Raw genomic sequence first — 18297 nt, 5'->3', positions numbered from 1 at the left:
TATGGAAATTTATTATGAAATAAATTATTTTCATAATAATTTGAAGTAATAGACCTTATTTGAACCAATTTGAAACTCCCAAATCATGTAGCTTGAAATTAGGCGTAAAATAAGGAGTGCAGTAATAGAGCAAAAATCGAACTAAAAATAGTGCAACAATCGGATGTTTTGGACGTGAAGAGAGAGAAAATCTAAAAGGAAGGGATTCTATGCAATTAATATAAGATTTTTGTAATTACTTTTCAAATAAGAGATTTTATGTAATAAGTAATAGTTCCCTTGTGTATATATGTAATTTTTTCATGATAAAATTGACATTCTATTTATTGCTTTTTAAGGAATGTGACTAAAAATAATTATTTAAAATCATGCTCATTTCTCAAAATAACATTTAATAAATAAAAATAACTCAATAAATTATTAAGTACTCTCTCCATTTATTTTTAATTATCCATTTTTTTATTGGCACAAAAATAAAAAAAATAGTAAATGACGAACAATATTACAGTATGACTCTTTGAATATAATACTAAAATGAATTATACTTAATGCTAAGAATAAAACCGAACATAAATAAGTAATTATTCATTATAAACTAAAGTACTCTATCCGTTCAATTTTACTTCTCACATTTTACTTGACACATCCATTAAAAAAATAATTAATAACATAATTATTTTATCATAATATTAATACCTATTGGATGATGTTTATATTGTTCTTGAAATTAATATGAAGAAAAATAATTAATTCTGAAAATAAATACTTTTTTCTCTTAATATATTAAAAATAATAGATAAAAATAAAAATTTAATTAAAACATTAGTAACAACAAAAGCTAACGAGAGAGTATAATCCTGACTTACTTAGGGGCCGTTTGGTTTGAAAACAAGTTATGATGGGATAAGTTATAATGTGATACGTTATATTGGGATTAGTTATGCTGGGATTAATTTTTATTGAGTGTTTGATTTGTTGTATTCAAATTAATATGCATGGTATAATTTATAAGAATAAATTAAGTGATTACAAAAATACCTTTCATCTTATTTAATTCTTTTTTATATAATTTCTTTTCAAACTTTAAATATTTATTCTTAAAAATAAAACTTTCATCTTATTTAGCTTAATTTTTTATGTGTGCGCATTTTTATGATTATATCGTGTGTATTTTAAAAATAAAATTTTTATCTTATTTAGCTTTAATTTTTTTTGCGTGTGCCTTTCCATGATTATGCCGTATGCGTTTAAAAAAAAATCTTACTACTTCTTATTTAGTTTGAAATAAAAACTTTCAACTTAAGTTTGTTAAAGTAAAAGAGGATTTATTGTTTATTTCATTTCATTTAAACACATATCACTCATATAATATATTAAAATTTATTTTATATGTACCATATCAATTTTCAAGCGATTAAAAAATTATTTAATTTAAAATATGTAATCAACAATGGTGTTGATATTTTTATGTGAAGCGGGTCAATGAAAGCGGATAATTGGAGATAATGATGGAATAAGAATTTTAGATTTAAATTTTTGATAAATTATTATATATTACTAATAAGTCCTTAATGTAAATATAAAATTTATGTCAAAATTATTAAGTATTTAACTTTTATTAAAATTCATAATTAAAATAGTAGTATATATCTATAACCTATAATCTATATCTATATCTATAATCTATAATTTATAATATATTAAAAGTATGAAGAACTTTAGGAAAGTGAATTGAACTTTTTGCCCTTCATTAAAAGAGTCCCCTTTAGACACAACCGTCTTTGGCCCTTTTCCCTACAATTAAATTCTTCAAAATAAATATACTAAATTTTTCCTACAATTAAATTCTTCCCAAATTTAATTTGGTTTGTACCTGGTTTCTTTCACCTAAAAAACACCCTAAATTTCCCTATAATTAACTTCTTCCAAATTTAGCTTTTCCCCTATTTTTTATAGGTTTTTCCCCCTAACTAATTATAAAACATACAATTTTTTCCTACACCCTAAATTTCTCTATAATTAGCCTTTTCCAAATTTAGCTTTTCCTCAAATTTTTATACTTTTTTCCCCTAACTAATTGTAAAACATAAGGTTTTTTTATCCTACTATACTTGATTAAAACACCCTTTTTTTTGTTAATCCTATTTGACTCCTACTTGGTTTCTTTCAACCCACAAACAGCCTATATTTTCCTACAATTAAATTCTTTCCAAATTTAACTTTTTTTACCGTCTTTTCATTATTTTTTTAAATTTATTATTTAATTATTTTTATTATATTAACTAAACTTACTAAAATATATGGATTCCTAAAATATATGGTAGGAGAGTTAATTAATATTTTTCTTTCCACTAGACTTCTAAAATATATGATAGAAGAATTAATTAATATTTTCCTTTCTACTGTTTAATTAGAAAAATACTCTTAAAATAAGACTCTATTAAGGAAATACTTCTATAAATATTAAGATGTACGTTAAATTAGAGAACAAGCCGGTTTGCCTATTGGAAGAATATCATTGATTCTCATCTAACTTGATTCAATTGCATGTCTAGATTGATGGATGTTTGATTTTCTAACCCTCAATTTCTTCACTGTTTTTGTCAGCAAAATAGAATTCAACAGGTGTGTGTATATATATGTATATATATATATCTTTATTATTTGTCAAAATTTTTGCCGAGACAAGAATTAGTTGGATCAAAATCGAAGCTTTGTGATCACTATTATAATTTTTTTTATAGTTTACAGGTCGTAGATGAAGAATTTCTTGTGTAAAGGTTAGGTTTAATTGTATTGTTTTGATATCTTTATTATCTTATTGTTTTATTTTAATTTACAGATGCTAGATGAATGTGTGTCGGCTTTGAAATTTTTTTTTAGGTAAAGGTTAGGTTTGATTGTATTATCGTAATATCTCTATTAGTTTGTTATTTTGTAGTAGTTTACAATTCGTTGATGAATCTCGATCGGGTTTAAGAAATTTTTGTGTAAAATTTAAGTTTAATTGTGCTTTTTTGATATTACTTTTATCATATTATTTTGTTGCAGTTTACAGGTGATAGATAAATGTAGTCGGCTTTGAGAATTTTTTTTAATGTAAAAGTTAGGTTTAATTGTATTATTTTGATATCTCTATTATCGTATTATTTTGTTATTATTTACAGATGGTAGATGAGTGTCAAACAACTTTGAGAAACTTCATGTGTGTAAAATTTAATTTATTTGTATTATTTTGATGTTTTAAGATGGTAGATGAATGTCGATCGAATTTTAAAAATATTTTTGGTAAATATTAGGTTTAATAAATAAATTCTCCATCCTTACATACTCAAAAGATATTAAATTTAATTACTATATTCATCTTTATTATTTAAACAAATATCCTATTTAATGTAATGTTTGAACTCAATAAAATGAGGTACACGCGCACGAAGCGTACACCTAAACTAGTATATATAGATGTGTGAAATGAAATCATAGATTTTGAGGGTATTTTAGTCATTGTATAATTTTATACCAAAGAAAAATAGTATTGAGATTGTTGTCCCACCAATTGAATTGATAACTTATCTGAGGATTAATTATTAGTCCCAGATTAGTCATCCCAAATATTTACGATCAAACAAATAATTTAAATTTTTATTTTAAAATTATTATTTTATTCCGAGATTATTAACTTAACGGCCCCTTATTTTGGTACAGAACGAAGGAGTAACAAAACGGGAATCTTTTAGGTGTTTACCTTTTAGGTCTCCACAGTCCATTCCATTAACACGATGAGCAATAAATAAACTTCACAAACTCCCAAATAGCATTATTCAATGCTTCCACTTCATCATTTAAAGTCAATGCCTCTACTATCCTTTTCCATTTTCCTATCCCATTTCTCATGTAGTAATAAAAATTCATCAAAACACACACGCCAATTAAACCTCCAAAATGGTCCTTTTCAAATTAACATTCATCTTATTATTTCTTCTATTTCAACCCCTTCATTCTTCTTCTGCTGTAACTGTACCTGAAGATGATATAAAATGCTTACAAGGTGTCAAAACATCCTTACAAGATTCCAAAAACAGCTTAAATTCATGGAACTTTGCAAACTCCACAGTTGGTTTTATCTGTAAATTTGTTGGTGTTTCTTGTTGGAACGACCGTGAAAATCGTCTTATTAACCTTGAACTTCGTGACATGAATCTCGAAGGCAAAGTTCCAGATTCTTTAAAGTACTGTGGAAGTTTACAGAATCTTGATCTTTCTGGTAATAAACTTTCGGGTTCGATTCCTTCTGACATTTGTACTTGGTTGCCTTTCTTAGTTAATCTTGATTTGTCCAATAATGAATTTACTGGTACTATACCAGTTGATCTTGTTAGTTGTACCTATTTGAATAAGTTGATGCTTAATGATAATAAGCTTAATGGTAATATACCCCCTCACTTTTCTAGTTTAGGGAGGCTTAAGACTTTCTCTGTGGCGAATAACGAGCTTTCTGGGAGGATTCCGGAAGCGTTTGATTCGGTTGATTCGGTTGATTTTGGAGGGAATGATGGACTTTGTGGTGGACCGTTAGGGAAATGTAGGAGGGTTAGTGAGAAAGGTTTAGTTATTATTATTGCTGCTGGGGTGTTTGGTGCTGCTGCTTCTTTGTTGTTGGGTTTTGGGGCTTGGTATTGGTATTTTATGAAGGCCGGGAAGAGGAGGCAGATGGGGTATGGGTTAGGGAGAGTTGATTCGGAGAGGTGGGCGGATAAGTTGAGAGGTTATAGGCTTACTCAGGTTACGTTGCTTAAGAAACCGCTTGTGAAGGTTAAGTTGGCGGATTTGTTGGCTGCCACGAATAATTTTAGTACGAGGAGTGTGATTAACTCGACTAGGACAGGGACTACGTTTAGAGCTGTTTTGCGTGATGGTTCTGCGCTTGCTATTAAACGGCTTAAAAGTTGTAAGTTGAGTGAGAAGTTGTTTCAAATGGAGATGAATGAGCTAGGACAAGTTAGGCATCCTAATTTGGTGCCACTTTTGGGTTTTTGTGTTGTTGAGGAGGAAAAGCTTTTGGTTTATAAGCACCTGTCGAATGGTACTTTGTATTCGTTGTTGAATGGGAACGCGAGTGTGTTGGATTGGCCTACTAGGTTTAGGATTGGCTTGGGTGCTGCGAGGGGCCTTGCTTGGCTTCACCATGGTTGCCAACCGCCAATATTGCACCAAAACATATGTTCTAACGTTATTTTCCTTGATGAGGACTTTGATGCTAGAATAATGGATTTTGGGTTGGCAAGGTTGTTGACACCTCCAGACGCAAAGGAGACCAGTTTTGTGAACGGGGAGTTGGGTGAATTTGGCTATGTTGCTCTGGAGTACTCAAGCACAATGGTGGCTTCACTAAAAGGGGATGCTTATAGCTTTGGGGTTGTGCTTTTGGAGTTGGCTACTGGGCAAAGACCACTAGAAATCACTGCAGCTGATGAAAGTTTTAAGGGAAATTTGGTGGACTGGGTAAATCAGCTCTCTGTTTCTGGTCGAATTAAAGATGCCATTGATAAGCACATATGTGGGAAGGGCCATGATGAAGAGATAGTAAAATTCATCAAAATTGCTTGCAATTGTCTAATTTCTCGGCCCAAGGAGAGGTGGTCTATGTATCAGGTATATGAAGCACTGAAGAGCATGGCTGAGAAACAAGGTTTCTCTGAACAGTATGACGAATTTCCCTTATTTTTTAACAAACAAGAGATCAGCAATCCCATTTGATGCATGAATGGAAAAGCATTACGAGATTTTTCACATCTGCTGAACACAAATGCATAATTGTAAGTTCTTCACTTCCCTTAGGTGCAAGTGTAATCAAGCACGATACATATGGTTCTATGAAGAATTACCACAAATATTGCTGTGTTATACCGTGAAATGTCAAATCATTCTGAAGTGTTCTGCCAAAATCTATCGTACAGATAGCAAGTATTATTGGTATCTTAGCTTTGTGTTTTCCCTGCTGCTCATACTTATGCATTAAACAAGATACTAAGCAAAATCTGTCACATAGTTTCTCGAAATCTGTAATACTACTAATCTAGCTGTTGTTGCTACTGACCTGAGCATTGGCCTTTATAAGGTCGAGACATATTCAGTGCGTCCCTTACCATCATTTATGGTTTGTAAGATCCAATTGCTGCATTGTTTGATTCTTTATTCAGAAGCGAATCTTAAGCCAAACGTGAGTGAAAATTATGCTTCAGAATTTGTGGATGATACACTATCTGATCATTTCTACATGTTTGCTTATTGGAGATTTAATGAAAAAGAAGATTAAATTTTCATTTTTGATTGTAAGCTTCTCTACAATGAGATGGTGCTGGGGCCTTAGTACTTAGACAGAGAATGCACAATTAAAGTTTCCTAGCAGAAAAAAAAATCTTGTTGACAGTTGATACTCTTTGCAATAGCAATTGCCAAGCCTCTTACTTTTTCCCTGAAGCTCAAGGTCGGATGCGTGTTTCCATGTGTTCTCCTGCTTCCCTGAGGAGGCATTTATAAGTATTAATGAAACAATAACTTGTAATCTAATAATAATGAATGAAGGGAAAGGTCCGTTAGCAAGTTATATCATATTTGTCCTTGGCTTAAACATAGCTCCAGCAGGGACTATATGGATTCTATGTGTCAGAATAGAAGTCCAATTTTACCGATCTATTTTTAGTACGGTTTAACACTATTCATGTTATATTTTGTGGCAGTAGAGGAGTATTTTTCAAAAGCAAATACATGTGTACCATAACATGGTTGCGTAAGCATAGAAGTATGCTCGTCTTACTCATGAATGTTGAAGGTTGAAAATACCTGTTGTGTATTGGATCAGGTTCGCTAGGTACTCTTCTTTTACTGACATAATTGAGATTGGTTTCTTGCAGAGCTAAATGTTGATTGCTTGTCGTCCCAGTAGTTGTTTTGGTGACAGTTTTGGCTGCCGGCTTTACTAAAACCTCAGCAGAAACAAAACATAGAAAACTAAGTAAAAGAAGAGCCATCAAGAAACAGCTGCCACGACCAGCACCATCACCACACATAATTCCAGTATTCCTCTCCGGTGTTTGCTCTTCAATGCACATTTGTGAATCAGAGGAACACACCAACCCCAAATTTTAAACAAGGATATAGTGGATTTTATCCTCTGGTACTATGTAGACAGAAGCTGCAAACATAAACAATCTTATTCTGTTGTTCGGGTGCTCTTTCACCGAGGATTTTTATTTGCCATAAGATTAATATATAGCATGCAAAAGTTAAAAATTGGTTATGTCCAAAACCAAAAGCAACAAAAGGAAGGGGATAATTCAAGATGTGGGGTAAAAGGGGAGAGAACTAGACATAGCCTAGGAATAGATCGACAACAGTGTATAACAAAGTTTAGGCCTCGACAACAGTAAATAACAAAGATAGATGTCCAATTATTGTTTATGTTTATTGTTCCCATGCTACTCTGAATATCTTCCCTAGTACAACTGCAACCCACCCAAGGTTACCTCACTAACTACACAAAAATTTCGACATGTATACTAATAATATCCATTTTCAATCCATAATTTCAAGTGTGCAACGAATTTAGAGAAGTTAAAAAGGTTGAACTGTCAAGTTTAAATTCTGAGGAAAATTTAGGTTGAACTCATCAAATTTGATTTCTGAATTTGTTTACGACCGAATTGGTCATTCATGATTGCTGACATTGAAAAGATGATTTGAACACACAGAATTAGTCAACAGATCCAAAATCATTGCGTCTCTGAAAGCAAATCAAAGAAAACTTTGTTCTTTATCCAGAATTGATTTGAACGTGTCAGAAATTTGGAATATACTTGACGTCTCGTATCTTTATCCGAAGAATCTGTAAATGGAATTCCTGAAAAGAAGTGCCGGCAAAAGAATTTAAAACCTTCTGACCACATTATCGAGTCCTTAATCTTTAGGCCTAGGGAAAATAAGTGTTTCAGTACACTAAACTCTCATGTTTAATTCAATACTCAGGTGATTTATTCTCATTTGATCTAGCATGGTGGACAAAGTTACATAAGGTTGGTGGGAGCTGGCACAATCTTATGAAATTAATTGAGGTGCACACAAACTGGCCCGGATACCACAGTTATAGAAAAAGAAACTTAATACAATAATATTAGTATAAAAGAGATCTTCACTTTGTCAGGTATATAAAAGTTAAAACTCAACGAGATAATGTCCATTTTCTGCATAAAACATTTACGAAGAGGCACATTATCTGCAAGCAGTCTGCTAAGCAGTATTTCTAATCGCAGTCAGGCCTAGTACTGTATGGTCCCTATCAAATCTAAAGCTTTCAACCAAAAAGAGATTCTGAGATGTGAAAGTGTACATGAGAATATCAAAGATACAATGATTGCACCAAAGTTTAGCATACTAGTGATGAAGTAGAATAACTTTAACCCATTAGAATTGGTACCATCCAAATTTTGATATAAGATGACATCAATCATTCAAAGTTTGAAACATAGTGTCAACATTCCGTTGGGTTTAATTGGTGTAAATGGAAAATGGAGGGACACAACCTTTGAGCAAAAGACATTGTTTTAGAAAAGGTGTGACTGTTCAGATAGTTGTGTCTATTCAGAAAAAGACACAATGTTTCGAATGAACAGACATGACTCTTCCAAAGAATACACCTTTTAAGTGAACCATTACCACCTTTCAGAAGAGGCATCTGATGGCTATATAAACCTGCTTTCATCCACAGGTTTAGAAATGAATGAAAAAATTTCTGAAATAAAAACTCTTCTTGTCTTCAAAACATTCTTTGTGATCAATCAAATCGTTGAGTGAGTTCGACAAATCCAATTATTTGAGGTACCACTATAGTTGGATTGAAAACCATTTTATCCTGGGAGGAAGATTCCAAAACTTCGGATACAGTGAGGGGAATTATTCCTTAAGGACACTCCATGAAGTCGAAGGACTTGACTTTATATTTCTGTTTCATCTTAATTTCTGGAAAAAAAAAATAAAACACACTTCTTAGAAAGATCACTTTGATCTTGTATTGAGGGTGTTTTTGTATTTCATAGTGTTCTTGTTTTAAACTTGAACTGGTGTTGAAGTTGTTGTACCTAAATACAGATTCTTGTACCCGAAAACACCATAAAATAACAAATAACAGTCTTAAGGAATAATCTTCTGCAGAATTTGTATTGCTTGTTTTTGAAGATTAAAGCTTTAAGTTTTTTACTCCGTTTGAACTTAACTAGTGATTCGAAGACATAAAATCTTCATCACAAGTTAAAGATCATTTGGTTGACGATTAGAAGTCATAAAAACTTCATCGTTAATTAGAAACAAGAAGAAGAGTTTAAAGTTGCTTAACTTTATAAATAGTATTCTGAAAATACTAAATTTTATTATCTTGTGGTGACAGGAAAAAATGACTAACGAAAGTCAAATGCAAGATGCGACTACGACTGTGGGGGCAACTAGTATTGCCTCAACAAGTCGAGCAAATGCTTCGCAACCAATGGCACCTGCGGAGAAGCCCAAAAAATTTGCGGGCATTGACTTTAAGCGATGGCAGCAAAAGATGTTCTTTTACCACACCACTCTATGCCTTCAAAGGTTCACTAGTGAGGATGCTCCCTGAGGTGCCCGAGGGAACCTCGAACAAAGAGCATTTCATGATTGTAGAGGCTTGGAAGCACTCAGACTTCCTTTGCAGGAATTATATCTTGAGTGGTCTCCAAGATAACCTCTACAATGATTACAGTGGAACTAAGACATCGAAGGAATTGTGGGGGCACTAGAACGAAAATATAAGACAGAGGATGCGGGAATTAAAAAATTCTTTGTTGCAAGGTTTCTAGACTTTAAAATAATAGATAGAAAATCGGTTGTCTCTCAAGTTCAGGAATTGCAAGTAATCATCCATGATCTCTTAGCAGAAGGTATATATTTGAAAAATACCTTAGTTGAACAAATTGAAAATGTTCTTAGTACTCACATAAACTGTTTTGTAGGTTTGATTGTGAAGATGCATTTCAAGTAGCAGCGATCATTGAGAAGCTACCACCTATGTGGAAAGACTTCAAAAACTACTTGAAGCACAAATGTAAGGAGATGACTGTCGAAGATCTTATTGTCCGGCTGCATATTGAAGAGGATAATAAGGCTGCCGAGAGAAGGTAAAAAGGGAATTCTACAATTAATGGAGCACATATTGTAGAAGATGACCAAACAAATTCTAAGAAAAGGAAGAAAGTTGAAAAAGGAAGCAATCAACCCAAGAAGAAATTCAAGGGAAAGTGCTTCAACTGTGGCAAAATTGGCCATAAGTCCACGGATTGTCATGCCCCTAAGAAAGGCAAGAAAAAGGACCAATCTAATATGGTTGAGTCCAACAAAGAATGTGATGATCTGTGTGCTATGTTCTCAGAATGCAACTTGGTGGGGAATCCTCGCGAATAGTGGATGAATTCTGGTGCCATCCGCCATGTGTGTGCCAACAAAGAGTTTTTTTCGTCATTCGCTCCGGCTCAAGTAGAAGAAATGATCTACATGGCTAACTCCGCTATGGCTAAGGTAGAAGGAACAAGAAAAGTGGGCTTGAAAATGACTTCAGGAAAGGTCTCGACACTTAACAATGTTTTGTACGTTTTGGAGTTACGTAGGAACTTGATTTCTGTTTCACTTGTAGACAAGAACGGATTTAAATGTGTAACCGTTTCTGAAAAAATTGTAATTAGCAAAGGAGAAGTGTATGTAGGAAAAGGCTATCTCACCGAGGGCCTATATAAGATGAATGTAATGAATGTTGAAATCAATAAAAGTTCAAATTCTTCTTACTTGCTTGAGTCTTATAGTTTGTGGCATGAACGTTTAGGCCATGTTAATTACAAAACGTTACGAAAACTGATTAACTTAGAGGTTTTGCCAAACTTTGAGTGCAATAAATCAAAGTGTCAAACGTGTGTGGAATCAAAGTATGCAAAGCATCCTTATAAGTCCGTTGAAAGGAATTACAGTCCTTTAGACTTAGTACACACTGACATTTGTGATATGAAGTCAACACCATCACGTGGTGGGAAAAAGTATTTCATAACTTTTATTGACGATTGCACTACATATTGTTATGTCTACTTGTTAAATAGTAAGGATGAAGCAATAGATGTGTTTAGGCAATACAAAACTGATGTAGAAAATCAGTTAGAGAAAAAATAAAAATGACAAGAAGTGATAGAAGCGGAGAATATGAATCTCCTTTCGCAGAAGTATGTGTAGAGAATGAAATTGTCCATCAAACTACGGCCCCGTAGTCACCTTAATCTAATGGAATTGCGGAAAGGAAAAATCAAACTTTGAAGAAAATGATGAATGCCTTACTTATAAGTTTTGATTTACCGCAAAACTTGTGGGGGGAGACTATCTTTACAGCCAATTGTATACTCAATAGAGTTCCCCATAGTAAGACGCAATCAATTCCTTATGAAAAATAGAAAGGAAGGAAACCCAACTTGAAATATTTCAAAGTGTAAGGGTGTCTAGCAAAAATCCAAGTTCCTATGCCTAAAAGGGTTAAGATAGGACCTAAGACTGTGGACTGTGTGCTCCAGTAAAGCATGCGGTTTTTGGTTCATAAATCCGAACATTCGGATATAAATAAAAATACGATAATTGAATCAGATAATGCTAAATTCTTTGAAAACATTTACCCGTATAAAACTAGACATGAATAGTCTAGTGGAGGGTCTAAACGACCTCGAGATGAACCAAGTGAGAATGTACATAATGTAGAGAATCCAAGACGTAGTACACATCAAAGAACTTCTACTACATTTGGATAAGATTTTGTAACATTTCTTTTAGAAAATGAGCCTTAAACATTTAAAGAAGTGATGTCGTCGTCAGACTCATCCTTTTGAAAAGAGGCAGTCAACAGTGAGATTGATTCAATCTTAAGCAACCATACGTAGGAATTGGTTGATCTTCCTCCAGGAAATAAACCTTTAGGTTCTAAATGGATATTCAAAAGGAAAATAAAAGCGGATAATACTATTGACAAATACAAGGCAAGACTTGTAGTAAAAGGCTTCAAACAAAAAGAAGGCCTTGATTACTTTGATACATACTCGCCAGTAATAAGGATAACATCGATTCAAATGTTAATTGCCTTGGCGGCGGTATATAGTCTTGAAATCCATCAAATGAATGTGAAAACTGCATTCCTAAATGGGGAATTGGAGGAAGAAATATACATGGAACAACCTGAGGATTTTGTGATTCCAGGAAAGGAGAATAAGGTTGTAAACTTATTAAGTCATTGTATGGACTAAAGCAAGCACCTAAACAATGGCATGCGAAGTTTGACCAAACCATGTTAGCAAACTGATTCAAAATAAATGAATGTGATAAATGTGTTTATATTAAAGACACTCCAAATCACTAAGTCATTGTGTGTTTATATATGGATGATATGTTGATCATCAGTAGAGATATTTCTGACATAAATGCAACGAAATGAATGCTCGAGAGTAAGTTCGATATGAAAAACCTTGGAGTTGCGGATGTAATCTTAGGAATAAAAATCCATAAAACTCCACAAGGGTTGGCATTGTCACAGTCTGATTATATCAAAAATGTACTTGAAAAATTCAAGTATATGGAATTTGGTATTGCCAAGACTCCATTGGATGTGAGTTTTGCACTTCGAAATAATGAAGATGAAAGTGACTCACAATTGGAGTACGCAAGAGTATTGGGATGTTTAATGTATATAATGAACTGTACACGACCAGACATAGCATGTGCTATTAGTAAATTGAGTTGGTACACGAGTAATCCCAACAAAACTCATTGGATGGCAAAGAAAAGAGTTTTGGGGTATCTTAAATACACTCAAGACTATGCCTTGCATTATAATAAATATCCTGCGGTACTCGAAGGATATAGTGATGCAAATTGGATCACCTGATCGAACTAAGTAAAATCCACAAGTGAATATGTATTTACTATCGTTAGAGGAGTAGTCTCTTGGAAATCATCCAAATAGACTTTTATTGCTCGTTCTACAATGAAATCTAAATTTATCGCATTGGATAAAGCCGGTGAAGAAGCAGAATGGCTCCAAAATTTCTTGTAAGATATTCCTTATTGGCTCAAACCAGTGGCACCAGTATGTATATACTGTGATAGTCAAGCAGCAATAGGTAGGGCAGGGAGCATGATGTACAATGGTGATATAAGACAAATAAGGGAAAGCACAAAACCTACCCCAAACAATCCACAAATTCAAGAAAAAACGTGGACCAAAAGGGGACCTCTCACTCGAATTCGACAAGTATAACAAGAAAACAAGAAACAAGGGTGTATTCGACACCCAAAAATAGCCAACGACACAACAATAACGAGATAAACAAGATGACAACAAGAATAACCAGATTCGGATTCCATAACAACAAGATATAACGTTACAAGATTACAAAAGACAAAGGGATAGATAGTGAGACATAAACTACTATAATGACTAAGAACCTAAGCCTAGATGACACACAAAAACCCTTAATGATGATAGTAGGAACACCTACACTCTTCAAAGATACACAAGAGAGGACCTCAATCCGTCAAGCACCCCAAATTCCAAGCAAACAAACAACAAAAGAGATTTCACCTTAATATTGTAACCTAGATTCGGCCAAGCCTCACAAGAGAGAGAACTTAAGGGTTTCAAGTGTGTTCTACCACTTTCAACATTCAAAAACTAAGTGAATAAACCCTAACATGTTCCTTATATATTACAAAACAAATAGAAGTTAAAATGACCCAAAAGGCCCTTCAAGAATGGGCTTCCCCTCTAGTTCATGGAGTGGGCTGTTTTGGTGTGTATTTAGGCCTTTAATTACACTTCTCTTGCACATACACTTGGTTGCTTTCAATGCACACCCACATAAGTCTATTTCCATTATTATTCTCGTATCATTCTCTCCATCTTGAGAAGAATTTACCCACAAATTCACGGCTCCACTTCGTTCAATTGGCCACTTAAAAAAAAGCACTCAAAATAGTCCATAAAACATGAAGAACCCGAGAGATCAATATGAACAAGTCTCGGCCAACATCTTCATTTTGAACCTCAGCTTCCTCTCAATCTTAAGACTTGGCTTCAATCTTATCCGACTCGAGTCTCCTTTCATCATATAAGAATCATCATAGACTCCATATACTTCGTGTCCCTTTCTTTCATACTCCTCTATATGGACATATCGGTTTTGGGGAAGTGGAGTTTCAGTTGAGGGGGATATTTTGGTAATGTGGAGCTTCGGTTGTGGAGCTTGAATGGGAGGGAATGGGCCTCCAAGTCCTTCTTGTGGGACTTGATCAACTTGTGAAAGAAGTGATCTACCTTGTTTTCGATTTTGAGGGTAATTAGTAACTTGGCTGATGGCATTTTGTCGTGAACTTGGAGGGTTGACTTTTGTAGGCAAAGTCTCGGAGGCAATGGTGATGAAGGGTTTTGGTCATGACCACTTAAGGAAACATGGGGTTGAGGGGTAGAAGCACGAGAGTTCCTTCGACTCTCCATTCGATCTGACCTCTCATTCATAGTAGACATCTCTCCTCGGATTGTGGACATAGTCGTGAGAATACTTTCCATTCCTCGGTTGATAGTTTCAAGTCTTTCCAAGATAGCACCAAGAGCATTGTTATCCATTGTAGCCAAGAAGTTACCTACAAAACAATAAACAAGTTAGTTGTTCAAGAATGGTCCTCATACTCTCTCTTTAATCCTTTGTCCCTCAGATTTTCTCACTTTTGATCTCACAATTGTTGTAAGTTTTCTTGTAATCCATGAGATGTTGAGAGGTATACCGAGTGTGTACAATGACTCAAAAGAATAAAAACACACAAAGGAATGTAAACACGGAAAAAATAGTTTCAAAACCAACTTACAATCTAGTAAATTGTCACTAGTTTGTAAGTTAGTATTGGAATCAACAAACGAAACTAATGAGACAACAAAATGAAACTAAAAGATCACAATTTGAGCTTAAAATTTTTGTGTGAATAGTAACTTGGGTGATGTGGCAGCACACTATTGGTCACAGCCCCACAATTAGTCACTAGTTGAAGTTTACAAACTTTAGTTACTATATAATGGAAACAATTGGTTTTGGAGGGAAAGTATATGTCTTGAATCTCCTTTAAGTCTAATCTTCAAAAGGCAAGACTTGACTTTGTACAATTCCCACAAAACAAGGTCCCTTGAAACAAGGAAAACTGGTTGAAAAGTATATGTCAAGTCAAGGAAGTGATGGCTCAAGTCTTCTCACAAACAACTTTACAACTTGTAGGTTCACCTTTTTGAATCTATATTACACTTTTGGTTGTCTTAAGTTGTAAGATGAGATGAAAAAAAAGATGAACACCACAACAATCCTTCAAGAACAACAACAATATTCACAAATTCAAGACCCAACCGGACACAACAAGTCACAAATTCTCGCCCTAGGTCCTTGTTCACAACACAACTTTAACAAGTTCAAGCTCAAATATAGATCTAGACACCTTTTAGTGTTAGTGAATCACGTAACTAACACAAGAAACAACAATACACACCAAAGGACTACTAGATCTAGATGCTACAAGCAATCTCGGCCAAGATAAACAACAAGAACAACACTTTCAAAGCCAAGAACAACAAGAACACCCAAGTTTTTTTTCTTAGCAAGAAAACCCAAGATCGGTATTGTAAGAACAACACCAAAGATGGCTTTGATACCAAATGATATAAGACATCCACAAATTCAAGAAAAAATGTGGACCAAAAGGGGACCTCACTCGGATTCGACAAGTATAACAAGAATACAAGAAATAAGGGTGCATTTGACACCCAAAAACAACCAACAACACAACAATAACGAGATGAACAAGATGACAACAAGAATAACTAGATTCGGATTCCACAACAACAAGATATAATGTTACAAGATTACAAAAGAAAAAGGGATAGATAGTGAGACATAAACTACTATAATGACTAAGAACCTGAGTGTAGATGACACACAAAGACCCTTAATGATGATAGTAGGAACACCTACACTCTTCAAAGAGACACGAGAGAGGACCTTAATCCTTCAAGAACCCCAAGTTCCAAGCAAACAAACACCATAAAAGATTCCACCCTAATGTTGTAACCTAGTTTCGTCCAAGCCTCACAAGAGAGAGAACTTGAGGGTTTCAAGTGTGTTCTACCATTTTCAACATTCAAAATCTAAGTGAATAAACCTAACATGTTCCTTATATATTACAAAACAAATAGAAGTTAAAATGACCAAAAAAGCCCTTCAAGAATGGGCTGCCCCTTTAGTGCATGGAGTGGGCTGTTTTGGTGTGTATTTGGGCCTTTAATTACACTTCTCTTGCACATACACTTGGTTGCTTTCAATGCACACCCACATAAGTCTATTTCTGTGATTATTCTTGTATCAAACGGTAAATCTCGTCACATATGACGGAGGTATAATACCATTAGAGAACTTCTCTCTAGTGAAATTATCACTGTTGACTATGTGAAGTCAAATGATAATGTATCAGATCCACTTACAAAAGGTCTATCTAGAAAAGGAGTGGAAATGACATCCAAGGAAATGGGGTTAAGGCCTAGGACAAGTCAGCATGGTGGTAACTCTACCTAGCAGACTGGAGATCCCAAGAGCTAGGTTCAAAGAGATCAAACAAAATTATGTCTGACAGGTTCAATATTGTCAATTACCCAACCCATTCTCATGATGTAGACAATATTTAGTAAACAAGGATAAAGCTTAAAGTGAAAAATCTTTTAATGATTATCTGAATTTGGTAGATTTGATTTAATCTATAGGATTGAACATTTAAAAATCACCTACGTGAGGGCGAAGTGGAAGCCGCTTCAAGGAGAATGTTAGTAAAAGTCTATTCTCTAAGCTCTCATGAAACCGAGACGTGTTCATAGATGAAAAGAACAAAACCGTGAGAACCATAAACGGTAAAAGGCTGGCTGTATGACATGTGTTGTCTAGGTGTACATTAAAGCTCGACGGTTCAAAGATATCAAATATATCGATTGAACGAGTGCATCCGATGCATGTTCACTACGAAAAGTTCAAAAGGAAACCCACTTATCCAGATGCAATCAGTCTTTGCTTGATGATCACATACTTGTCCGTAAAGTTTTACAAAGAATAGTTATTCTCCATTCATGTGGGGGATTGTTGGATTTAATTGATGTGAATGGAAAATGGAGGGACACAACCTTTGAGCAAAAGACATATTGTTTTGGAAAAGTTGTGACTGTTCAGATAGTTGTGTCCGTTCATAAAAAAGACACAATGTTTCGAATGAACAAATATGACTCTTCCAAAAAATACACCTTTTAAGTGAACCATTGTCACCTTTCAGAAGAGGCATCTGATGGCTATATAAACCTGCTTTCATCCACAGGTTTAGAAATGAATGAAAAATTTTCTGAAATAAAAACTTTTCTGGTCTTCAAAATATTCTTTGTGATCAATCAAATCGTTGAGTGAGTTCGACGAATCCAATTATTTGAGGTACCACTATAGTTGGATTGAAAACCATTCTATCCTGGGAGAAAGATTCCAAAACCTCGGGTATAGTGAGGAGAATTATTCCTTAAGGACACTCTGTAAAGTCAGGGGACTTGGCTTTATATTTCTGTTTCATCTTAATTTCTGAAAAAAAAAAAAAACACTTCTTAGAAAGATCACTTTGATCTTCTGTTGAGGGTGTTTTGTACTTCATGGTGTTGTTGTTTTAAACTTGAACTAGTGTTGAAGTTGTTGTGCCTAAATACAGATTCTTGTACCCGAAAACACCATAAAATAACAAATAACACATTCAACATAAGAAAAGTTAAGTAGCATATCAGACTGTATATTCAATTTACGTTAGAGACTAACAGCACCCATATTCAATAAACAAAGCATTTAATCACACTTATCTGCGCCATTAGATAATTGATCATACTGAATCCAGGGGTTCCCAACCATTAGAAGCCCACATACTACCATACTTACTCCTCAGTCCAGAGAAGATATAGGACAAAGAAGTTTCCTCTGATAAAATTAAGGTACTAAATAACGTGGTCCATTCCATCTTTCCTTGACCCATCTTTACAAAAGAAATCATGCTCCTTATCCAGTTTTTTTATTCGTAAATTTGAAAAGTACACACCAATTTTTTCATATACAACTTGACGTTGGACGAAATTTATGGGGATCAGACCAAAGC

General features: G+C 34.2%; 2 protein-coding genes across 3 annotated transcripts; one reads left to right on the top strand and one right to left on the bottom strand.

Annotated features, from left to right (window-relative positions):
* The first annotated feature begins 3767 nt into the window (after positions 1–3767).
* Positions 3768–7300, top strand: LOC107858797 (inactive LRR receptor-like serine/threonine-protein kinase BIR2). Of its 2 annotated transcripts, XR_007052166.1 has the most exons (2): positions 3768–5816; positions 6915–7300. XR_007052166.1 is itself a non-coding variant. In XM_047406532.1 (1 exon), exon 1 carries the CDS (start codon positions 3943–3945, stop codon positions 5755–5757), a length of 1815 nt encoding a protein of 604 aa, XP_047262488.1. In that variant the 5' UTR covers positions 3768–3942; the 3' UTR covers positions 5758–5945. The 2 variants fall into 2 exon arrangements, 1 of the variants encoding a protein (XP_047262488.1); XM_047406532.1 differs by lacking the exon at positions 6915–7300 and having other exon boundaries at positions 3768–5945.
* Positions 6382–7112, bottom strand: LOC107858798. The gene is made up of 2 exons (XM_016703585.2): positions 6844–7112; positions 6382–6522 (listed from the first exon to the last, which is right to left on the bottom strand). Exons 1-2 carry the CDS (start codon positions 7110–7112, stop codon positions 6483–6485), a joined length of 309 nt encoding a protein of 102 aa, XP_016559071.1. The 3' UTR covers positions 6382–6482.
* Positions 7301–18297: the final 10997 nt, after the last annotated feature.

The sequence above is a fragment of the Capsicum annuum genome, chromosome 2 (genome assembly GCF_002878395.1).
Source record: "Capsicum annuum cultivar UCD-10X-F1 chromosome 2, UCD10Xv1.1, whole genome shotgun sequence".
Lineage (NCBI taxonomy): Eukaryota > Viridiplantae > Streptophyta > Magnoliopsida > Solanales > Solanaceae > Capsicum > Capsicum annuum.
Note: the sequence above shows the minus strand (reverse complement) of the source record. Positions and strands in the feature narration are given on the sequence as shown.